This window comes from Phacochoerus africanus, chromosome 14 (genome assembly GCF_016906955.1).
Source record: "Phacochoerus africanus isolate WHEZ1 chromosome 14, ROS_Pafr_v1, whole genome shotgun sequence".
Classification (NCBI taxonomy): Eukaryota; Metazoa; Chordata; class Mammalia; order Artiodactyla; family Suidae; genus Phacochoerus; species Phacochoerus africanus.
This window is the reverse complement of record NC_062557.1, coordinates 60,766,692-60,790,430: the sequence shown is the minus strand read 5'-3', so window position 1 is coordinate 60,790,430 and position 23,739 is coordinate 60,766,692. Positions and strand designations below refer to the sequence as shown.

General features: G+C 60.2%; 2 protein-coding genes across 11 annotated transcripts in view; both read right to left on the bottom strand.

Annotated features, from left to right (window-relative positions):
• Window positions 1-608: 608 nt before the first annotated feature.
• Window positions 609-12,287, bottom strand: LOC125114611 (serine/threonine-protein kinase LMTK3-like). Of its 6 annotated transcripts, none has more exons than XR_007131862.1 (3): window positions 11,731-12,287; window positions 1,100-2,356; window positions 609-638 (listed from the first exon to the last, which is right to left on the bottom strand). XR_007131862.1 is itself a non-coding variant. In XM_047757989.1 (2 exons), the coding sequence occupies exons 1-2, from the start codon at window positions 12,246-12,248 to the stop codon at window positions 2,230-2,232; spliced, it is 645 nt and encodes a 214-aa protein (XP_047613945.1). In that variant the 5' UTR covers window positions 12,249-12,287; the 3' UTR covers window positions 944-2,229. The 6 variants fall into 6 exon arrangements, 3 of the variants coding, with proteins under 3 accessions (XP_047613945.1, XP_047613946.1, XP_047613947.1); XR_007131861.1 differs by lacking the exon at window positions 609-638 and having other exon boundaries at window positions 944-1,366; window positions 2,040-2,356; XR_007131863.1 differs by lacking the exons at window positions 609-638; window positions 11,731-12,287 and adding an exon at window positions 5,366-6,189 and having other exon boundaries at window positions 944-2,356.
• A 1,180-nt stretch (window positions 12,288-13,467) lies between these two features.
• The window catches only part of MAP2K3 (mitogen-activated protein kinase kinase 3), a 38,620-nt gene continuing 28,348 nt past the window's right edge, over window positions 13,468-23,739 (bottom strand). For 3 of the 5 annotated variants that reach the window (XM_047757986.1, XM_047757984.1, XM_047757985.1), the window contains exons 4-12: window positions 22,935-23,048; window positions 22,739-22,858; window positions 21,714-21,830; window positions 20,837-20,888; window positions 19,639-19,766; window positions 19,182-19,259; window positions 16,656-16,795; window positions 14,827-14,872; window positions 13,529-14,482 (exon numbers count right to left, since the gene is read on the bottom strand). In XM_047757986.1, the coding sequence (XP_047613942.1) occupies window positions 14,399-14,482; window positions 14,827-14,872; window positions 16,656-16,795; window positions 19,182-19,259; window positions 19,639-19,766; window positions 20,837-20,888; window positions 21,714-21,830; window positions 22,739-22,858; window positions 22,935-23,048 (879 nt within the window). In that variant the 3' untranslated portion in view covers window positions 13,529-14,398. Of the gene's footprint in view, window positions 14,483-14,826; window positions 14,904-16,655; window positions 16,796-19,181; window positions 19,260-19,638; window positions 19,767-20,836; window positions 20,889-21,713; window positions 21,831-22,738; window positions 22,859-22,934; window positions 23,049-23,739 lie in introns of those variants that run through there. The other 2 variants (XM_047757988.1, XM_047757987.1) reach the window with 2 other exon arrangements.

Sequence of the window (23,739 nt, the reverse complement as noted above, 5' to 3'; positions counted from 1 at the left end):
TCTTCCCATGTCCTTTCCCATCCTGGCCGTATCTGGAGTGTCGCCCCCTGACTCCAGGAAGCGCGAAGGCCCCAAGGCTTCTCATCCCCAGTGAGGGCTCGGGGCCAGTCACAGGCGCCCGCTGCACGGCGCTCCCTTGGGCAACCCGGCAGCCTCGGTCAGGTTTCTGCGCCAGTTACTGCACCCGGGAAACAACTCACCTACATGCTTTGGCTTTACCGCGTCTGGGCCTTTGCGGACTGGCTGAGTCTCCACTCACTGGCGGAATCCATCGCGAACAGCGCTGGGAAGGCCACACCCTCAGTCTAACCTGAGACACTTAATCCAGGGAGCGTGTTGCTGGGTTTCCAGCCCAAAGCCTTTCGAATCCCATCTCTGACCGGCAGAAGCCAGGAAGCCCCTGTGTGATTCAGCCCTGACTCTTTTCCATTCTTTTTTTTTTTTTTTTGGTCTTTTTAGGGCCACACCTGCAGCATATGGAGGTTCCCAGTCTAGGGGTCAAATTGGAGCCACATCTTCGAGCTACACCACAGCCACAGCAACGCTGGATCCTTAACCTACTGAGCGAGGCCGGATCGAACCCACATCCTCATGGATACTAGCTGAGTTCTTAACCCACTGAGCTGCAACGGGAACTCCTAAATGGAGGAAAATTTTAAACAACAAAAAAAGGAAGAGATAAATAGGGTTCAAGAGAACACGACTAGCAGAGGGCAGGGGAAAGGGCAGCGACCCAACGCTGAGCTCTAAACACTGTAATTCACACACAAACACACACACAAAGGAGTTCCCGTCGTGGCACAGCGGAAGTGAATCCAACTAGCCACCATGAGGTTGTGGGTACGATCCCTGGCCTCGCTCTCTGGGTTAAGGATCCAGCCACAGCTCCAATTTGACACTTAGCCTGGGAGCCTCCATATGCCACAGGGGTGGCCCTAAAAAGCAAAAAATAAAAAAAAAAATAAAAAGCTTTCCTGAAATGTATAAAGACTTGAGACAACATTGGGCGTCTAGAAAAACGGATCCAGAACATTCACCAGGGAGACGTATTCCATGGCTGCCTTTGGAATTCAGGCAGAAAAAAGACGAAGCCACTTACCAGGAAAATCGGGTTGATCGTGAGCACTCGCCGCCGGAAGCCACAGAAGGCGCATCAGACACTCAGGCCGCGGTGGCGGGGCGACGGCAGGTCCAGCCGAACTGACTCGCTCGTGTGAAGGTCCCAAACTAACTGTTGTCCACAAGCAGGAGCTGGGGGGCCGTCACCCCGACAGGTGACGTCCTGAGCAGTTGACCCGGCAACGAGCCTCAAACCACCACGACAGCCAGAGAAGCATGACCCGAGGGTCTGGCAGGAGTTTGAAACCTGCGGAACACAGGGGAACTTGTGCGGTTAAGGCCAAAGGATGGTCCCACCAGATACAACGGTGGAGGGAAAGTGGGGGGAGCATCCAAAGATCAGGATGAGCTCAGCGACAGCCTTGCAGTTGATGTCTGAGACCCAAAGGAGAGTGACGCGAATCAGAGACTGCGGGACGAGCACTAGAGCAGGTCCCAGGGTTGCTCCTTACAGGGAAGACAGACGAAAAGCGGGGGCGGGGGGGGGGCCCGAACGGACCATGGACAGACATTAATGTAAAACCAGCAGCTGGAAGAAAAACAGGGACTTTTCTCAAGCCCCAAAGAGACATCGAGAGGGAGAGAAAACACAAACCACAGTGCAAGCAAGACACACTGTTGAAACAACTCGCACGGGCAGGTGTAAAACAGGACGACAGAACTAAGGCAAAAACGTATTGATCCTATGGTCATAACTCACCTATTAATAGAACATAGATTTTCAGGCTGCCTAAGAAAGGAAACTCCAGCACTGGGCTGTAAATCTCCAGAGTGGCGGCCAGGACACACCATCCAGGGAAACGTGAGGTGGCAAAGCGGCTGTGCCCCGTGGGCCCCGCCCTCGTGCTGGGTGCGGAGCGGGGAGGGTTCTGAGAGCCACCGCCCCAGGCCACCCCGAGGCCGCCGGCACCGTCACTCACTGTGTAAGGGACCCCGTGGTCAGGAGTCCAGGCAGGGCCACCCGGCGTTGACGGAGGTCACGCTGCCCCGGATGCAGGACGGGCTGCCCTGGAGGCTGGGTCAGCGGGGACTCGGCCGACACAGGCTCTGCCGCATCGCGATCCAGCTCCACAGGCCCTGAGTGACCCGCCTGCCACACGCTGCCCAGAGTCAAGAGGGGACAAAACTATACTTGTCACTGAGATGTGCGTTGAAGGAGTCGTAGCTGTGTTTCCTAAGTGCCGCCAAGGATAAACCACTTTCGAATGGTTCCACGCGGGGTGGTGACCACAATCGGCTGAAACACAAACATAAAACACCTTTGAATCCACGCCGTTGTAATTGCTTTTTTTTTTTAGGGCCACACCCTCGGCACATGGAGGTTCCCAGGCTAGGGGTCGAATCGGAGCTGTAGTTGTCGACCCACCTACACCACAGCCACAGCAACACGGGATCCAAGCCACGTCTGCAACCGACACCACAGCTCATGGCAATGCTGGGTCCTTAAGCCACTGAGTGAGGCCAGGGATCGAACCCGCATCCTCACGGTTCCCAGTCGGATTCGTTTCTGCTGTGCCACAACGGGAACTTCCATAACTGCTTTTTAATCCCTACTTGATGGCCACTGGACGTCCACCTTAACTTAGAAAAACGTTCGAGGGACGAGCCAGAATATGCCCTGCTTTCCCATACAAATTGCGCCCCCCCACCCCTCCCGGAAGCCACACACGAGAAAGCAACTCGCCTCCTTAGAAACGTCAGCTGGCAAACGAAGCCGGGATGGCGGAATCGGGGGATCGCCAGTCTGCAACCACAGACGGGTTAGCCACGTCCTGGGCTTCCGAATCAGGTCCAGCTCTCGCCACTCAAAAATCAGTGCTCGAGAGAAGCCATTGTGAGTAGAAAGTTCCTTTTGGGAGTTCCTGTCGTGGCTCAGCAGAAACGAACTTGACGAGGATCTATGAGGACGCGGGTTTGATCCCTGGCCTCGCTCAGTGGGTGAAGGACCCAGGGTTGCTGTGGCTGTGGTGCAGGCCGGGAGCTGCAGCTGCAATTGGACCCCTAGCCTGGGAACTTCCATGTGCCTTGGGTGAGGCCCTAAAAAGGCAAAAAAAAATTATGTATAAAAAGGCTGGCAGGACGGAAATCAACCCACACAATGTGATGTGACAATCGTATCACAATGAACATGAATTGTAAAAAATGTTTGCCGTAAGTACTGCTGGCATATGGGATTATAGATGAGTTTTCTTTTCTTTTTGTATTTTCTCTTGCTTGTCTTTGGGCGGGGGGGGGGGGCTGCATGTACAGCATATGGAGGGGGACCTGAGCCACACGGGACCTACACCACGGTTACTCATCAGGTTTGTTACCACTGAGCCACAAAAGGAACTCCCGAATTTTCTTTTCTTTTTTTTTTTTTAATTTGGTCTTTTTGCCGTTTCTAGGGCTGCTCTCGCAGCATGTGGAGGTTCCCAGGATAGGGGTTGAATCGGAGCTGTAGATGCCGGCCTGCACCAGAGCCACAGCAGTGCAGGATCCGAGCCGCGTCTGCCACCTACACCACAGCTCACGGCAACGCTGGGTCCTTAACCCACTGAGCAAGGCCAGGGATTGAACCCGTAACCTCACGGTTCCTAGTCGGATCCATTAATCACTGCACCACAACGGGAACTCCCTGAATTTTCTCTTGAAATTACTCAGTATCTTCTAAAATGTCTACAAGGAACACACTGCGGTTTAAACGCCTGGGAATGAAAGAGTGAATCCGAGTGCTGCCTGCTCCCCAGGCTGCACAGGCAGCGGGTAGCTGGGCACAACCTGGCCAGGAAGTCCTGGGCTGCACACACCACACCTTCCCTCCACCCCACTGCGCTCTGGGAACCATGCCTGCAACTGTATCTCCACCTGCAAGGCCAGCCGAGCTGCCTGCTCAAGGGGGGGTCCAGTACTGGGCCAAAGCCTGCAGTTGGAGGCCACCTCCGGCAACAGGGGCTCTTGGGGACGAATGGGCATCGTGGCGATGGACTGCTGGGCAACCACCAAAACGGAGCTTCCGGGACAGGACACCCCCGCCCTAACGCTGAGTGAACCAAGGCTGCCTGTCTGTACCTCAGGCAGGAGTCCAGCTGTGCAAACATGTGGAAAATGAATGGCACCCTTATCGGCTTCATGGGACACCCTGTGAGTACCTTCAAATGCCCTGACCCTGACTCCTCGGGAGAACCCTCCAGAAACCCCCAGGAGGCTGACGGAGCCCATGCGCCCAGGGTCCTGCGTCTCTCATCCCCAGCTCAGCTTCGTCTCTGCATCTGTTGCCCTCCGCCTGCTGGAGAGCCCCTCAGACACCAACACCCCATCCTTGCTCGGCAACTCTCCCCCCCACCCCGCGCCGCCGCCACCCAGGCCACAGCAGGTCACTCTTCCACAGAAGAATGGACAAGGGTGGCCTTCCCAGCGAGGGCCACGCCTCCTGGCCACTGCGTGCCTCTCCCTCCCCGCGGCTGCTGCACTGCACACGCCAGGAAAGCTCCCCGCGTCCTGGCTCCCCTGCACCACCCTGGCCCTGCCGGCCAGGAGCCCCTCCACTGCCACTGCCACGGCATCCTGAGCATATCTGCCTAAACAGGGACCACTGTGTCTGAAGGCAGAATTCGGTTCCAGCTGTAGAGTAGTATTTTGTCCTCCTGTTTGGGGCGGGACTGAACAGATTTCCCCATTTCTAGGCCTCCCCAGGCCACGGGACCCCTGGGTTCCGTGCCTGTCTGCCCAGGAAGACTTCACATCCCAGCCTCCCCTGTGGCATGGTGACTGCGTGACTGAAACATGGCCCCCAGGATGGGAGCCAGGGATGCACGTGCCCTCCAGAGAGGGGATGTGCCACCTCCCCACCTCTTTCTCCACCCCGTCGCCCGGAGCGCGGGCTCGATGCTGGGACCGCCACGGGTCCTGTGGACCATGGCCGCAAACACCCAGGGTGGAAGGGACCTGGGCCTGGCTCCAGGAAACTGCCCCTTACACTGTTACAGGAGGGAGGAGGTTGGCTCTGTGCCTCAAACCATCATGAGCTTGGTTTTGTCAGTGTTTTTAACAAGCCACCAGACCTAGATCCTAACCAATAGACTAACTTGATTAAAATGCACCCACGGCACCCAGTGCCAGCAAGCTGTCTGGCCAGATTCTCCCAGAAGCAGAGTCTGAGGCGAGGATTCAGATGCAAGAGCTTTGGGAGAGCAGAAGCAGACCAGCAGCGGTTTCTGTCCCGGCCCAGGCCCGACCCCCAGGAGCTCTGGAGTGTGGAACACACCTGAGTTTGTGCCCCTTAAGGCAAGGAGCTGGGTTCTCCAGCTGCGGTGCACAGGCTGGGGCTGCCCAGGGATGCAGAGGTCAGCTTCCAGGCACCCTGGCTGTGCTGTGCAGCTCCAGGGCCGGAGGACGAGTCTCTGAGGCAGGTCTGAGATGGGAGTGGCCAGCAGCCAAGCTGGTGGGGAGGATCAGGTAGGCGATTCCGTAAGCAGGGCTGCAGGCTCTGGCAAGGCGCCACCAGGGCTCCGCACAGGAGGAAGCCCCCAAGACGAGTGGAGCGCCAACCCCGAGGCTGCTTCCTTGGGACCTTTAGCCAAGAGTGCTGGCAGATGCCCGGCCACTTGGGATCCGGTTGCCAAGGAAGCCAAGCTGGCGTTTGCGCTGAGAGGGCAATAAGCCCAGCACAGAGAGAATCAGAGAGGCACAGTGACTTGCCCAAGGCCACACAGCTACGGGGGAGGGACTGAGGTGGGTGGGTCGGGGAGGAGCAGTGTTACAGAAAAGCCTGCGGGAACCTGGGGGAAACAGACCCCAGACTCTGCGCAGAGCCAGCAGAGCTGATGCGGAGGGGGCAGCGGAAAGGGGGGACCCCTGTAATCACTGCTCGCGTCACCCACCGAGCACCTCACAGACTGAAAACCTGACCTCTGTCAGCGCCTCCGTTCCCCACTCTGTTTCCCGGAGGTGCTCCCGGTAGCAGACACCGAGAGGGTTTCGTTGCAAGGAAATCCTCGTAGAAGCCCACACGGAAGCGAGACATGACCTGTTCTCAAGGCGGTTCCCCCCCCTGGGCGCCGGGAGCTCGACGCAGCTGGGAAGCTGGACGCAGCGCGGGCCCAGGAAAGCTTGGGACGCGCGGGGCGGAGGCGCCGGGGCGGGGCGGGGCGGGGGCGGGGCTGAAGGGGCGGGGCCTTGGGCGGGGGCGGGGCGACAGGCGGGGCCGCGGGGCGAGCCTGCTCGCAGCGCTCGTGAGGCTGGTCCTTTCTCCAAAAGGAGGAACTGCCTTTGGCCCCACTGGCCTGAGACATAACATCCTTCTACTCCTTCCAGCGCTTTCCCCTGCTCACTTCTGAAAATAGCAATGCCAGTGTTTGGGACCTGTCTACTCTCTTTATTTGAACAACTTCAAATGCGAATGACGCAGGGCTTTTCATTTAGACATTGGCATTTGTTTGACAAGTTCCCGGGCCAGGAATCAAATCCGAGCAGCAGCGTTGACAACACCAGACCCTTAACCCGCTAAGCCACAAGGGGACTCCCTGGACGATGGCATTGTGTCTACTCATGTGATTAACCCACTTCCAAAGGAAGGTCACTGTCTTCAAATGCCTGAAAGTGGAAGAGCAGCACAGAAGCCAGACCCCACGGGGATGGAGTCAGCCTCCCTCATCAGCCTTAGAGCCAGGCTTCTGGGGTTTAGATCTCTGGTCCGCCCCTCACCAGCTGTGTGACTTTGGACAACTGCCTAACTTCTCTGTGCCTTGGTCTCTCCATTTGTGAAATGAGAATGGTGACAGAAGCCACCTTCTAGAGGTGTTGTCAAAATCCAATGCGGTGACTCATGCGGAGGGCGTGGAATGGTGCCTGGCACCGAACAGGTGCTCAAAACATGCTGATCAACCTCAGGATCAAGGGAGCAGGTCCGGTGTAGGAAGCAGACTCGGACGTGGACGTGGCCACCTGGTGCGACTGGAGCTAGACAGAGGGAAGCAGAGGGCTGTGGGAACCACGCGAGGGGGGTGACTGATACCTGTGGAACTGAGTTTTGAGGGATGAGTAGGAGTTCACTAGCAAAAAGGGGTGGAGTGACTGTGTTTTGGGCTGGGCTGGCTGTCCAGCATCCTAACCCCGTCTTAGTTGGGAGTGATCCTTCTGGGTAGAGTCCCAGGTGGGCAGGGTCCTATCTCCCACTGCAGAAGCTGAAAGGACCAGACTCTGGTCTGGTAAGTTAGCCACTGCTTCTGCCTGGGACTTTTTTTTTTTTTTTTTTTTTTGGTCTTTTTGCCTTTTCTAAGGCTGCTTCCTACAGCATATGGAGGTTCCCAGGCTAGGAGTCCAGTGGGAGCTGTAGCTACTGGCCTACACCACAGCCACAGCAACGCCGGATCCTTAACCCACCGAGCAAGGCCAGGGATCAAACCCGCAACCTCATGGTTCCTAGTCGGATCTGTTAACCACTGCGCCACGACGGGAACTGCCCTGCCTGGGACTTTAAAGCTTAATATCTGGGGTAAGGACCACAAAGGAGTCCTGACCATAGTGGACTGGATGCCCAGGCTCCTGCAGCTCCCTTAGCCCCCAAATGTTCTCTCGTCCACTCCGTAAACCCTAAGGCTGAACCAAGAAATGCCCCTTTACTTGTGGTGGACACTTTGTGTTGCTTGAAACCACAAATTCTGAAGGGAATTCCTGGCAAAAAGACCAAAATGAGCAAGGAATGGAAGGGGGTGACTGCATGAGTGATCCTGGCCCCCAGAGCCCTGCCCTCCCCGTCGAGGCTTTCCCCATTGAGACTCCACAGGACACAGGCTGCGGGGGCAGCCTCTCCGACCCACTGCGCAAGCACCAAAGCTGAGCCCGGAAAGAAGTGGTGACTTGCTAAGGGTCGGACGCCAGCCAGGCTCTGCCCTTGCTCCAGCTGGGGGCTCCGGCTCACTGGATGGGCAAGTCTGTCCCCCGCGCCCCCGCCACAGCAGCCTGTGAAATCTTACTGCCCCAGGACAGACCTTAAGACCAAGGCTTAAAAGGCAGGCCCATTTCAGCACAGACGTGCGCCCAGGGGAACCACGGGGAACTGAGGTGTGCTTCAAAGGCAGCTGTGAGGAGATGAATCTGGAGATGAGAAGTACGGCCCTGAATCTCACAACCCACCCAAGGGGTGGCCTGGGAACCAGAGGGACAGGTCTATTAACTGGGCACCTACGGTGTGCCAGGACCACGACTGGCATTGCACTCGGTGGCATTTCTTGGAAACTACCTGCCATCCTGTAAGACGGACACGAATCCCCTCAGTCTGCAAAAGAGGAAACTGAGTCTGAGAAATGCAGGGGCATCTTCACAATCGCACTGCTCGGGTGACTGTCAAACTCTGGGGGGCGGGACCCGGGGCGGGGCTCGGAAGGCAGAGAGAGGCAAGGACATTTCAGAAAGGTGAGCTCTTGTTACCCCTGTTCCTCATTCGATCCAACTGCATCCGTCCGCAGCCTAACACTCTGCAGCAGCTTCCCTTATGCCCTGAAAATCAAGTGCAGAATCTATGCCATGGCTTGCAGGGCCTCTCGCCATCTGCCTCCATCCCCCGATTCCCTTCTGCGGCACCGAATCCCCTCTGGCCTCAGGGCCTTTGCACAGGCTGCTCCCGGCTGTGCCCTCCACTCCTCGGCTACATGCTTCCGAATCACTCTGCTGCCACTCTCCCCACTTACATGGAGTCTCCTGAGGCTGGAGCCCCCACGACCGGAGTCCAGCAAGGGTCCCACCCCCGTGTGTCCCCTTTTGACCACACTGAGCACAGAATAAAATCCTCCTAGCCAGGTATTTTCGGGGGAGGCAAGAGTTGGTTCTCGGGGGATTAAAAAAATAGGTGTTACAAGTATTTGTGGCAAAATCTGGCTCTTTGGTCGTGTATCTCTCACTAGGGAGAAATTAAGTAATTTAATTAATTACATTGAGTTACTTAATTATAATTAAGTTTAGTTAATTTGAATGATTTAATGAATTTAATTCACTGTTTCTCCTTAGGGAATAACGGGGAAAAGGGGGAAAACGCTGCTTGAAAGCGTTCATAAGTTAGTTTATGCTCTGATGGATGTCAAGGCTCAGACAGGCCAGGTTTGTCCAGGTCTGGCTCCAGCTCCAGATGCAGCAGGTGCTCAGGTAACACCTTCCATGTGCCCAGCCCTGCAGAGAATAATCCAGAGCAGGCTTTGCTCTAGAAAGGTGGTGCTGGATTTCCCTTCTTCAGATCTCATGGGCAGCCGGGAGCCATGGAGGGTTTGGGAGCCAGGAAACGAAGAACTTCTTAGGTTGTGCGTTCCCAACCAGAGGTGGCAGCTGCCACTGTCTCCCAAGCCCTCCCCACCCAAGTCCCGCCACCAGCCCAGCCCAGGACAGAAATAGAGCAGCCCACGGCTTCTGCAAGGCTGGAGGGGGTGGATACAGCTAAACCCAGCTGGGTGGGTGGCTCGCTCAGGGTTGGGGCTGGGGCGGGCCCCCTGGGGTACGCGGCTCCCCCCGGCTCTGCCTCAGTGTCTGGTGGGCCTTGGGCAAGGCTGGAGCCTCACTGCGCCCTGTGACCTCCAGGAGAACCCGCCCATCTTGGGCCTGAGAATAAACGAGCTACGATAAACATAGCACGGCTGACATATATATAGATCCTCCCACCTGGGTTCCCAAAGGATTCAAGAGGCAAAGAGATGCACATTTAGAGCGTGCCAGAGTTTACACACGAGGCTCTGACGTCACAAGCCTCGGGGAGTAGAACCAGGACAAGAATCTCGGATCCCTCCAAGAAGCACGTCTGGATGAGAATGAGCTCCCCGTCAGGGAGGTGTGCAAGCCGAGGGCTCGGCCTCCAGTAGGGGTGTGCCTGGGGAGGGATCCCTGCCTCCCAGAGAGGCTTGGCCAGATGCTGTTAAGGCCTTCCCCCAGGGAGGAGGTGACACCTGCCCCGCTTTCTCAGCCACTGTCCCGGCCACAAAGTATTCAGGGACACAGGCGGAGGTACCACAGTGGTGGGAGCCGCTCGCTGGCCTCCTCCCCTTTCCCTGAGCCAGAGCTGTCCTACAGGCTAAACTTTAATCGCGGGTCCTGGGACCGCTGTGCCGACGAGGCAGGCAACCCTGCCTCAAAGAGCGAGGCAGGCCCTCTCTGCAGCTCTGTGGCCACGAGCTCATCGCCTTGCTTCTCCGAGGCACAGAGTGCCCAGTTAGTACAGCCGAGGCACTGCCTTGGTCCTAGGGAGCCTTCCCAGGACCGATAGCACCACCCCAAATAGAACTGCAGCCCCACGGCCACCTCCAGCCCAAGTTTTAGCACAGTTCTGGAAGGGCCCAGCTCTCTGGGCCCCACTGCTTCTGGGATTGGTCTTGGGGCCTGACGGCGCCTTCCCTGCACCTGCCCTGTTTCCTCTGTCATTGCCTGACCCTCATCCGTGCCCGGCTGTGAGCAAGACAGACCCATCTCAGCCGTGGAAGCACTCGCCGTCCAGTGGAAAAGGGCCAGCTGGTCGGAGAACAAGAGTGTAAATAAACTTATGTGAAGAGATACAGCAGGGCAAGGGGACAGAGGGACAGGGTGGTCGGGGAGGCCTCCTGTGAGGAGGTGGCATTTCTGAGGAGAGGGGCAGGGACGCCCCAAGCCAGCCAGGAGGATGTCCTGGGGGAAGGGTCCTGGCCCGGGAAGACGGCTGGTGCCAAGGGCCTGAGGCAGGGCTGAGACCTGTGGCTGAATCCAGGGAGAGGGTGCTGGGCGGGGGGTGGAGTGCTGGCTGGTGTGGGCCATGGGGGCTCGGACTAGGGCAGGTGGGAGCCACAGCAGGGTCTGAGGACAGGAGAGGCCAAGCCAACAAGGAAGCTGCCCTCCCTGCCTCCAGAAGGAACTTGGCCAAATCCTCCCTCCAAGGCCACCAGCTGCTCCCAACCAGGCCTGACGATTGTATATTTTTTTTGGTCTTTGCATCTTTTTAGGGTCGCACCCGCGGCATATGGAGGTTCCCAGGTGAGGGGTCCAATCGGAGCTGTAGCCGCTGGCCTACACCAGAGCCACAGTGAAGAGGGATCCGAGCCTCATCTGCGACCTATGCCACAGCTCACTAGCAACGCCAGATCCCCAACCTACTGAGCGAGGCCAGGGATCGAACCCACGTCCTCATGGATGTCAGCTGGGTTCATTAACCGCTGAGCCACGACGGGAACTCCCTGGCTGCTGTATTTTTAATGCTGGCCCAGGAGGCTCTGAAAGTCCACGCACCACCACCCCCACCCTCCCCCCACCGCTTCTGTCAGGCCAGAGGCTCATTAGCCCCAGGTCTGGAACAGCACCCCCCGCAGGACCCTGCCCCCTGGAGGAAGGTGGCGCCCTGTGGCCTCCCTGTGCCCATGACTCCACCTCCCAGCCTGTGCCCATGACTCCACCTCCCATCCACAGGGATGAGGGGGCCCTTTCACCGCCGCACGTCTCCCACCTGCATGCCGCCACACCCTCTGTAAAAGCTGAAGGTCCCCTAAAGAGGAAGCCAACAACCTGCTGGTGGAGTTCTACGACCTCGAAAGTTCTCGTAGGGCCCGTGCTCGGCAACCTGGGAGCTCCCGCGGAGCTGTAAAGCGCTCTGGAAGCCAGGGGAGGGCCTGGCAAACGGTCGATTACCTTGCAAACTTTGGGTGAGCAGCTCCGCGCTTTGGAATCGGCGACGTCCTTTGGAAACTGTGGAGCGCTCTCTGTAAACTGTCGACGACCGGCCAGCTGGAAAGGGCCGTGCGCCCAGGAGAACGTGAGTCAGGCCTGCCGTGGTCACCCTCCATCGGCCGGGGCGACTGGGCGCGCTCGGGGCGGGGCGCAGAGCGGGGCCGCGGGGGTCCCTCGGGGGTCCCGCGGGCGCAGGCGCCGGACCCATCCAGGGAGCCCGCCCCGCCGCCGGGACCGAGGGAGGGTGGGGCGGTGGGCGGGCGGGCGCCGGGCCGGCGTCCGGGCTCTGCCGCCTCCTGGTGGCCGCGGAGGAGCGACCCGGGCCGCGCCCTGCACTCGGGGGCGCTGCTCCCGCGGGCGCGGAGGGCCGTGCGCGCGCGGGAGGGCGGAACGTGCGCGCGCGGGCAAGGCCGCGTGCGACCCAGCCACGCGCGCACACGGGGCGACCCCGCCTTACTCCCCTTCGTTCGCATATTCATTCATCCCTGTTTTCATTCAACACAGGATGAGCCCGCCCTGGGTGTGGACACTGGGGACACAATGGTGGCGAGTCAGCCCGAGCCAGATCAAGCAGAGAGAACACCGAGGGGACCGGGTGGCAGCCTCCCCGAGGAAGTGACAGGGGGACGGAGAGGGACTCTCCAGGCGGAAGACACAGTCACTGCAAAGGCCCTGAGGTGAGAACAGCCCTCACGGGGATGGGGGGAAGGGCGCCAAAGCGCCTTGAACTTTTCCGCGCTGTGCCTTGGGGTCGAGAATCAGGCTGCCTCCCGCCGAAGTGAGGGTGGGCACGTGTCTCGGGGATGGCACCTGTTTCCCTCGGCCTAGGCAGGCCCTGCTTCAGATCCTGGCAGGTAGGCGGGCTGACTCCGGGTTTGATCCTAGCGGCCTGAGAGGGGCTTGAGCACAAGCCCGTGAGCCTTCCTGGCCCCTAAGAGCCAGCCCTCGGGCTTCAGCGGGAGCCCCAGCACCTCTGCTAAGCGGCAGGGAGCCACCTAGTCCTGGTGCGACCCCCGCCCCCGCCCCCCCCCCCCCCCCGGGGGACTGTGAAACAGCTGCGCCGGACTCAAGTTCCACAGGAGAGGACCCTGGCTCCTGGATCCCACTGTGCCTGAGGCCAGACACAGTCCTGCTTATATGAGCCAATGTATATGCTTTCATCCGACAAAGGAGGGTTTCTGCCCCAGGCCAGGCTCCGGGATCACAGAGCCAGACCAGACCCTGGCAAGGCTCCCTTCTTCCAGCTGCCCCACTCCCTGTAAGGGCCACTCCCTGTCCCCAAGCCCGCTTCTCCATCTCAGAAGCTCTGTGGCTTCGGGCAGGTTACTTCATCTCTCTGGGCCTGTCTTATCTGGGAACTGGGGACAGCCCAGGCGCAGGCGCAGCACCTGCCAGTGCACTCTTCAATGCTGTGGGACAGATGGCACCCCCGGGGGGCGGGGCCCATGTCACTGCTCTGCCCAGTGCTTAGCAAGGGCCTGCTGCGTCATGGCCCCTGGGGGAGCCTGAGGTCCTCCCCGGTGGAAACGCAGGGCCCGGCAGCTCAGTGGCCCTGTCCCCTGACCACGCTGCCCTGTCCCTGTCCCCGGGCAAGGGGCCCTTCCAGGGCCACCAGCCACCGCCGAGCAGGAGGGGGGCTCGCCGCTATGACACACAGTCTCACACAATCTTTTGTCCCACTTTTTTTTTTTTTTTTTAAATTAAAACAGCAATCAGGTAACTGCCCTAACCCATGAGGGACAGGACCCAGGACCAGCAGTCCTTTCTTCAAAAAAATATATTTTCTTTTTTTTTTTAAACAATACCAAAAGCAAGTCCACAGCCCCTACCGAGCCGGTCCCCAAGGAGAGTGAGCTGGGTGGCTCCCCTAGCACCTCTCTGAGCAGAGACCTTGGGCCCATCACCTTAGACCCCAGCCTGAGCGAGAGGGCGGGTCTTAGCCTGCTGGTCCCCTAGCAGGTGACAGAAAAGTGATCGGCTCCAAACCATGCAAGAAAAACCAGCCAAACCCACAAAGCAAAGAAAAAAAAAAAATCAACAGGATAAATTAAAAAAATAAAAGTGAAACAACACCCTAGAGGCAGCAGGCGGGGCTGGGAGGCCCCGGTGGCCTTCGAGGGCCTGTCTGCCAGGGCTGGGGTGAAGGCCTCGGCGGCTTGGCATCTGCCTTGTCGGGGGACTCCAGGGGATTCACGTGGCTCATCCCCCTATGACGTCCCCCCACCGATGCTGGAACAGAGGTGTGGCCCACCTGGGCCAGGTGTGCAAAGTCCATTCAGTCGAGAGTTAAAAAAATATACAACTCGGATGGAGTCCAGGGCTGGGCCCAGGCAGCAGCCTGCGCAAGGCCCCGCTGCCTTCTCCGTGAGGGCGGCAGCCCCTCCAAGTCCAGGGTCTCGGGGTCCTGGGAGCAGCAGGGGCAGAGGCACTGGGGGGCCCCGAGGTCTGGTTCTTTGGCACTTGGGACCGACGGCGGCCTGCTGCATGTCGGGCAGGAGCAGCCCCCTCGACTCCTCTCGGGCGCCCAAGGCCAGGGTGGCAGTAGCTTACGGGTGTGGGCAAGCACTGCCCCAGCAGAAGGCTGGGGGGCGCTGCGGGGCCGGGGGCGGGGGTGCCCAAGGCCCCGCCCCTACGAGTCCTCTCCCAGGATCTCCCTCACAAAGGCAGCGATGTCGGTCTCCCTGGTTTTGTGCGAGGCGAAGAAAGGGTGTTCCTGGCGGGAGACAGAGGCCGTCACCTTGGAGGGGGCAGGGCGGGGGGCCCTGGTCACCCCCCTGAACGCCCCGAGTCCCTTCCCACTTGTGCCAGGCCTCTGCCCGCGCCAGCCTTCCACCTGGAACGCCTTCTCCATCAGTGGGAAAATCCTCAGTCATCCTTCTAGGCCCGGTTCCCCTGTAAAGCCCTCCCGAACGCCCGCGCGTGACGGGTTTCACCTGCCCGCCCTCTGCTCCCCTCCGCAGGGCCGGGGTACCTGCGAGTGAGGGAGTGACGAAGTTCCCGAAAGAATGAAGGCAGGGCCCAGGCTGCAGCCCCTCCCAGAGCCCGGCCCACACTCACCATCAGCTCCAGGTAGCTCATGCGTTCTGCGGGGTTCTTTCTCAGGCTAGGAGAGAGCAGGACAGCGTGGGGCCAGGCTAGCAGGGAAGAAGCGAGTCCAGCCCAGCCAGGCCAGCCAGGCCAGGCGGGGCTCACCTCTGCCTGCGCAGCAAGGGGACACATGTGCCTCTGGGGCTCAAGGAAGAAGGGGCCGGACTGTTCTGGGGGTATCCCAAGATGCAAATTACAGAGATTTGGACCAAGCTCCTTCGCTTCTTGGGGTGTTCGCTTTCTTGCCTCTATGGTGATCTAAGGAATTGCCAATGAGCCCACACCAAATGGCACCATTAATGATCATTTACGTGGTGGTCCTACTCAAGAGGGGAAGTGCCCTCCTATGGGCTCTGGAAGAGAATGGCTCCGTCAGCCAGGCTCACTTGTTTCTTATTTTCCAATTAAAGAAATAAAGGCTGTGAATTTTCCTCTGAGTATCTCTTTGGCCATAACACACAGATGTTGATGTGTTACGTTCTCATTGTCTTCACTTCTGACTAGTCTATAATTTTATTTTTTAAGTCTCTCTCATAACCCAAGAAGAATTTACTTTTAATTTCCATTTCTTTTCAGTTATGGACTTCCTGTTTTATCTAATTACAGTCAGAGACCATGGCTTATATGACTTTGCCTTCTGCCTTTTCCCTTATTTCTTTTGTAACCTCAAGGAAATTAATTTTATAAGGATCCTGTGGGCATTCTTTAATTTGGTACAAAGTTCTAAACATCAACAAAAACAAATTTGTTATGCATTTAAATCCTCTCTAAGCTTTTGGTTGTTGTTGTTGTTTTTTTTTTCCTTCTTTTTTGGCCGCACTACAGCATATGGAAGTTTCCAAGCCAGTGACTGAATCCCCAGCCACAGCTGTGACCTACACCAGAGCTGCAGCAATGCTGGATCCTTAACCCACTGGGCTGGGCCGGGCCGGGGATCAAACCTACACCTCAGCAGCAACCCAAGCCACTACAGAGACAGTGTTGGATCCTTAACGCTGTGCCACAGCAGGAACGCCCAAGTTTCTCGTTTCCTTTTTGGATCTTCTTCATCCTCCTGTTTCTAGGACTGTATTAAAATCTACCCCCAGGAGTTCCCGTCGCGGCGCAGTGGTTAACGAATCCAACTAGGAACCATGAGGTTGCGGGTTCGATCCCTGCCCTTGCTCAGTGGGTTAAGGATCCGGCATTGCCATGAGCTGTGGTGTAGGTTGCAGACACGGCTTGGATCCCGCGTTGCTGTGGCTCTGGCGTAGGCCGACAGCTACAGCTCCGATTCGACCCCTAGCCTGGGAATCTCCATATGCCGCAGGAGCGGCCCAAGAAGTGGCAAAAAGACCAAAAAAAAAAATCTACCCCCAGCAGGAGTTCGCATTGTGACGCAGTGGTAATGAATCCGACTGGGAACCATGAGGTTCTGGGTTGGATCCCTGGCCTCGCTCAGGGGGTTAAGGATCCGGTGTTGCCGTGAGCTGTGGTGTGGGTCACAGACGCAGCTCGGATCTGCTGTTGCTGTGGCTGTGGTGCAGGCCGGCAGCTGTAGCTCTGATTAGACCCCTAGCCCGAGAACCTCCATATGCCATGGGTGCGGCCCTAAAAAGCAACAAAATAAACATAAATAAAACCTATCCTCAGGAGCATTTTCGTCAAATTTCCTTGTGCTCCAATTATGTCTGCCTTGTATATTTTGATGTTGTCTGGGCATTATTTGCCTACAGGGAGGAGCTGGGATCTGCCAGAAGAGGGAGGGGTACTGACGGGGCTTGGGGAGGCCCAGAGGTCCGGGCGGGGCTGAGACTCACCACTGTGCGGTGAAGTCCACAAACTCGGGGGAGAAGCGGTCAGCTGGGAGCTGAGGGGACGGCTCCTCCACCACCTGCTTCAGCTGCTGGAACGGGGTGCCCCACGACTCATAAGGAAACCGCAGGATGGCCATCTCGATCTGCAGGGGAGACAGCCGCAGTGGGTCCGGTGCAGCCGCAGCTCTGCACCCCCGGAGCCCATCCGCGGATCCTGGCCCAGCGCCCAGAGCTGGCCTGTGAGGCAGGCGAAGGGCGGACACGGGCCGTCAGGCCAAAGCGAGAAAGGCAGGGGACCCCAGCAGCTATTCCTCTGACCCAGCCAGCAGACTAAGCTCTCACCCCGAGTTGGGACTGGCTTGGCTACGCTGTGTGTTCAATCTGGATTCAGAAGATTTTACATGGAAACCTAGGTTCCAGCTCCTTTGGAGAAACGGTGGGGGCACCTTCCCACAAGGTGGCAGTCGGCAAAGGAGCCTGGGCAACCAGCATCCCCGTTTGCCCCAGGCCACCCGCCAAGATGCCTCCACAATGTCTTAAGCATCTGCTGCACTGATCTGGGCTGTTACCCCTGCAAGGGCAAACGAGGAGTTCCCGTCGCGGCTCAGTGGTTAACGAACCTGACCAGCCTCCATGAGGACGCAGGTTCAATGCCTGGCCTCGCTCAGTGGGTGAAGGATCCGGCGTTGCTGTGAGCTGTGGTGTAGGTCGCAGACTTGGCTCAGATCCCATGTTGCTGTGGCTGTGCTGGAGGCCAGCAGCTGCAGCTCCAATTCACCCCCTAGCCTGGGAACCTCCATATGCTGCAGGTGTGGCCCGGAAAAAAAAGGGGGGGAGAGCACATGGGAAATGCAGGGGTTCTCACAGGCCCACGGGAGAAACGTCAGACCCTGAGGTCCACTTCCGACGGCCTCCCACACCCTGCAACAAGCCACCAGCCCCATCAGGGAATGAGGTCCACGGCCCTCCTCCTCCGCAGAGTCCCCGCCGCCCGCCTTCCTGCTCTGCCCCGTCACTGTTTCTGCCTGACTCCCCGCACACAGGCCACCAGTCCCATCTCCCCTGCAAGACCCGGACCTCCCTGCGGGCAGCACCGGCTACTCTGCACCTTGCTCGCGCTTGGCAGGAGTCTCCTGTGGCAAAGACCGGCTAGTTTACAACAAACTCCAGGTTCTCGTCTTGGCCACCCAGATGAGAAAACAGCCTGTTGGCCCAGACCCCTCGCCCTGCCCGCTGATCGCGGAAAAGAGCAGGAGAGACTCGGCTCCGGCGCACACTGTGCGTTGGTGACACGGCAGCCAGGCCACCATTGTGCTAAGAAAGCAACTCGTCCTTAGGCCGGAGGCCCCTTTCCAGCCAAGGCAGGAAAGCGCCCCACGGACGAGGACGGGGATGGGGACGGCGCCGTGCGGAGGGTCTGGGTGACCCTGGCCCTTCCCGGGGCGAGGTCAGCTGCTTTGCTCCTCGTTCCCACTGATTCTGACACACAGAAGCGAGGAGTCTGCAGGGGCAGGGAGGACCTGTGACCACCAGAGCTTGTAAGCAGGAAAACAGAGAACATGTCCTGACCCGGGACCTAGAAATCCCTTTCCTGGTCATTTTTTGCCAGGCACAAAAATGACAGCTTCTGGGCAGGGAACGGTGCTGTCTGCAATAGCACCTGCCAGGAAGCAGGACGGACGCCCAGTGCCAGGGATGGCCAGGTCTCCCTGTGCCCATGAGGGCCACACTGGCAGCACCCCTGAAAAAGCGCTGGGGCCCCAGTGCCAACACCCATGTCTCCTGCATGGCCTCCAGCACTGGGGGGGGGGGGACTCAAATCCCAGTGTCGTCCGTCATGTCCCCAGCCCATTCTCCACCCAGGCCCGGGCGGCACCCTAAATACATAACCCACCTTGGCCCAGTCAGACCTCCCCCGAGCCCTGGCTCGGGCAGCGCTGGGGGTTCTGCGGGGCGATCCCAGAAGGAGCAAGAGGCCCAGGACCAGCCCAGCCTGGACCTCGGATGCACCCCACCCACCCTCCCGCGCCCCTGGGAGAGTGCCCTGGTCCCACGGGCAACGTGCTTCTTGTGGGAACATTTTTTAAGGTTTGTGCCATTTAGCTTTTGAAATCGTTTGTGTCTAGGAGCTCACTGAACTGGGGTTGGCTGCAATTTCTGGACAAGACCTGGAGCGCTGGGGGACGTCCAGCAGGCAGGTCAGGTGGACGTGAGGAGCCAGCTAACCCTGCGTCTCACCTCGGCGAGGGCACAGCACCTGCAGACAGCCCTACAGGCACCATGGCCTTTGGGGTCTTTTCCGGCCAGGCCCGCAGCATGTGGAAGCTCCCAGGCCAGGGACTGAGCCTGCGTCACCGCAGTGACCGTGCCAGGTCTTTAACCTGCTGCCCTACCGGGGAACTCCAAGACACCATAGCTTTTGACGACGTTTTCTTCTCGGGTTGGGAAGCCAACATTCTTTTCCAAGGGGAAATTACGTGACCGGCCCCACCCTGACCCCCGGCCCGCGAGGGCGCCGCAGCCGCATACCATGGTGATGCCCAGACTCCAGACATCAGACTTGACGTTGTAGCCTTTCTGGTTCAGCTCTGGATTGATCCTCTCGGGCTGGAGGGGGACCACGGAGGTGTGAACACCCACCCCATGTCGGCGCAGGGTCCTGCCTCCCCCACCCAAACCGAGGGGGCCGGTGCTCACCGCCCCACCTCCCGTGAGGCGGACGAGAAGGCCGAGATGCTGGCGGGGACCGGGGCTCCAGGTGGAGGCCCCAGTCTTGCCACGCAGCTCCCCTGCCTCGGGGGCCCTCCCGCAGGACACGGGGAGGGCGTGAGGGGCGCTGCCCCACCCCCACGGGGCCAATCACAAACGGGAGGAGAAGGCTGCTGCCCGGGGGCCGGGCTGCGCAGCAGGTCCCTCCTCTGGCGGGAAATTCAGGGCCCCTGACGGACAGAGGACCACGGCCTGGGAGGGCCCGGGAGCCACTCACCGCCATGTAGGGCTTGCAGCCGGCGTCCATGGTCTTGGCCACGGAGTCCACCAAGTAGCCGCTGATCCCGAAGTCACACATCTTCACGTGGCCCTCCTTGTTGATGAGGACGTTGGAGGGCTTCACATCTGCGGGGACGCGACCCGGCCTCTTGGCTACACAGCCCCTACTGCCCGGGGAGCAGGACAGGGGGCTGCCCCACCCAGGTCACAGAGCCGATGGCCACAGAGCCAGGAGCCCTGGCCTCCGGCCACGAGTGGGCAAGGACGTCAGGGCTCTGAGGCTTTGCCCGGGACAAGGCTGTGCAGCCTCGTGGCCGGGGCTTGGCCTCACAGCCCAGCATGACCCCTAGCTCTGGGGTCCACCAGGCTGGAGGGGGACACGGCATTGAGAGCACGAGCGCCCAGGGACCCTCCAGCGTCCCCGCCAAGGGGTCAGCAGCTTCAGCAGCAGCTGAGACACAGGAGGCGGGTCTGCGCAAGAAAGAACCCGAGCCCCAGGACCCGAGGTGGACACGGAGCTGGGGGACGCAGCAAGGAGCCGCCCGCAGGCGCGTACACAGGACACACACACCTCCTGCCTCCTATGGAGACGTGTGTGCAGACACAGAGGCACAGAAAAAGGACCAGAGGTCTGTGACAACCTGCCAAGGTGGTGACCTCAGGGCCACCAAGTGGTTAAAGGGGGCTCAGCCTAACTGACTCCGCGTGGACCAGCAGGCCACTCGGCTTGCAGAGGACACACGACACACATGGCCGGGGTGAGTCTCAGAAGCCTCCGGCTGAGCACAAGGCTGAGAACAAGCAAACCAACCACCGTGGCCAGCTCAGAGGAGTGTCGCCTCGGGGTGTGGGGGCTGGGGACCCCGCTGAGCAGGAGGGGCTGAGAACTTGCCGGGACCCACCCTTCTGCACACCTCACGCAGGAAGATGCATCAAAATAAGACAGGTCGGCCGCCCCAGCCTTGCTCTGAGCACTGGGGCCGCGGAAAATGGCCTGGAGGCGCAGACAGCAGCCTGGACCCTGGGCCCACTCGGCTGCCCAGGGAGCTCGGCTGCCCAGGCAGCATGTGGCAGCCAATCGCCCCTCTGCTCCTCCTGAGAATGGGGGCTGCCCGCCTGGCCCAGGCAGGGTGGGCTGCGTGTGTGAAGAGCCTGCCCCCCCCCCCCGCCCCCAGCAGTGGGCCCGGGGCACCGACCTCGGTGGATCACGGACAGCTTGCTGTGCAGGTGCTCCAGGGCCCTCACGATCTGCCATTGAGAAGGGGAAGGAGGCGGAGGAGAGAGGCGGTTACTCCCGCTTGTCGGTGACGGTGACGGCAGAGCTGGGAGACTCCCTCCCACGGCCCCCTGCCGCCCACCCCCAGGGACCCAGCCCAGCCCCTCCTCACCCCAGCTCCCGCCCGCCCCCCAACCCCGCCCACACCTGCTGTGGCGGGCATCCTGGTAAGCGCAGTGCAGAGGCAGCAGCCTTCGGCTTTGCTGAGTGGCCCAAGACCCCCGCAGAGCCCACACCTGTGACGCCCAGAATGCTGTCCCCAGCCCATCAGGCTCTGCAGCCTCTCTGCCACCTCCCCCCGTGCCCCCCCAGCAGAGTCAGTGGACTGCACACTGGCAGCCGTTCCCTACAGGAATTGGGCCAAAGATTCTGATTCAGCACCCAGGCGGGGGTACCCGGACGTGTCAGCAGGTGCCGTCAGGGTCGAGACCCACTGGTACCCTGACTCCATGCCCTTTCTCGCTCAGGCCCAGGCTCGCTCCCTGCTCTAGGGACGTGCACGCTCAGAAGGCAAACATAAGGACGCCAAACTTCCCCCAGCCTAGCCTGTGCCCCGTGAGCCGCCTCTGAGTGTTTTTAGGACCAAGAAGTTGTCAACATTAAGTCCTCGTCTGGGACCTGGGAGGCTCGCGAGCTGCCCAGAGGGGCCTAGAGAGCCTGGCCAGGGGACAACTGGGGGCCACAGAAGGAGCCCAGCTCTGCCCACGACACCACATCAGGACAGGCTGTGGCCGCTGAAGCAGGCCTGGGCTTCTGGGCCCTAGAACCCCCAACCCCCTCAGGCCTGAGCCACTTACAGACACAGCAATTTCCCCCAGAATGTCCTCTGGAATCGTCATGTTTTTCTCCAGCACCTTCCGGTAAAACTTGTCCAGGGACGTGTCCATGAGCTCCATGCAGATCCACACGTCTCCCTGCAGGCGGACACCCGGGGGTCAGCCACGCCGGCCCGCGCCCGGAGCCAGCGCCTCCCCGACAGACCCGTGGCCCTCAGCCCTCAGGGCTTCGCTGACCTCCCAGCTCCCCTACACTGGGGTTGGCTGACCTCCCAGTTCCCCTATGCTGCCTCCCCAACCCACCCCCCCCCGGCCGCCCCCACACACTGCTGGGTCCACAGGGCAGCCTTCCCCTGCCATCCCCTCTGGTCTCCCCATCTGGCCTCTCCTGCCTCCCTAATTACACGGCAGGTTCCAGGGAAAAGTGACTAAAACACACACGTGACTGAGTCCCTCCAGCAGGGGCTCTGCGACCCTCCTGTGCCAGCTCCGCTCTGCGACCCCGCCTGGCCGACCCTTCCTGCCTCAGCCCCGGGCCCCCCGCCCAGGGCTCACCCCAGAGGCCAGACTGGACCTCGCATCCAGCCAGACTTTATTCAGCATCTACTGCACCGAGTCCCTGCTGAGGCACCGGGGACACAGAGACATGGTGGCAGATGGCTCCCTCCTCCACCTGCAACGCACTGCCCCACGCCTCGCCCCTCGGGACGGCCTTCGGAGGCGGCCGGCTGCCTGGGGCACCTGCCCGCCCTGGGCCCCCGCCAGCTCCAACCTAGCATGGGACCTGGGCCTGACACGGGTGCTCAGCCAATCGGGGACCCAGCCCTGGGTCCAGGGCACCCAAGCAAGCCTGGGGACCCCACCGGAGCAAAGGGCGCAAGGCCAGGCAGGGGAGCCCTTCCTCCACCCCTGGACTCTAGGAGCCCAGTGTGGGTTCCTGGTCTCTGTCCCCAGCCCCCGCCGCCGGCCCTGCATGCCATCCGGCCGGGAGAACCCCCCCCCAAACCTGCCCTTCCCAGCCCCGCCCCCCCCCCCACAGAGCCCACCTCTCTGAACAGGGCCCCGTAGAAGGTGACGGTGTAAAAACAGTCCACTGTGCGCATGTTGACGTCCAAGTCCATGAGCAGGCGCTTCTGCTCCTGCGAGTTCACGGTGGCCCGGATGCGCTGTGGGGCGAGGGCAGCCGTCAGGCGGCTGGTGCGGGGGGGGGGCCCAGGGGAGGGGGGGGCGGGGGCTGCTCACCTTCACGGCCATGATGGTGCCACTCTGGGCGTGGCGCACCTTCTCCACCACCCCGTAGGCTCCTCGGCCCAGCTCCGAGATGGTCACCAGGTCATCGGCCTCAACCTCAAAGTTCTTGGGGACAGAAAAAAGAGAGGGTCCACGGGGGCCAAGACAGGTGCCAGCCCTCACCCCCCACACACCGTCCAGCAGAGGTGCTGGGGCAGCAGAAAGAGAAGGCCACCAGCCCGCCTGATCTGTGCTCCAATCCTGCAGCAAGTGCATCCTGCTGGGTGCCCCGGGGCCAGTCCTGCACGCCCTCTGAGCCTCCCCTCGCCTTCCACAGAACAGGCACAGTACCAACGAGCAAGGGCTGCTGGGAGGGGTAAGCGGGCTGCCCGGGAAATGCTCCCAGGAGGCGCGGGGCCCTCGAGCCGCCCCATCCCTTGGCCCCCCGCCGCTGCAGCAGCCAGACTGGACCACGCATCCAGCCAGCTTTTACTCAGCATCTACTGCCCCGAGTCCCTGGTGAGACACTCACTGGGGACACAAAGGAGGCAAGAGACAGGCCCCGCCTCCCAGGGAGCAGCGTGGCTCGGGCCGCCCACCGTCTCTTGCCCTGTTGCCAGAGGCAGGCGCAAGGCAGCGAGCAGGTGAACCAACAGGACACAGACAGCGACAAGTGGGGGGACTCAGAACCCAGGCGGGAGGGGGTGTTGGTCGAGGAGAAGCTCCAGAGTGAGGCCTCTGCCCAGAGACCCTCGGCGTGTCCTGGGGCGACACACGGTCCCCAAGCCATCAGGAGGTTCTTGGGTGCAACTGAGAT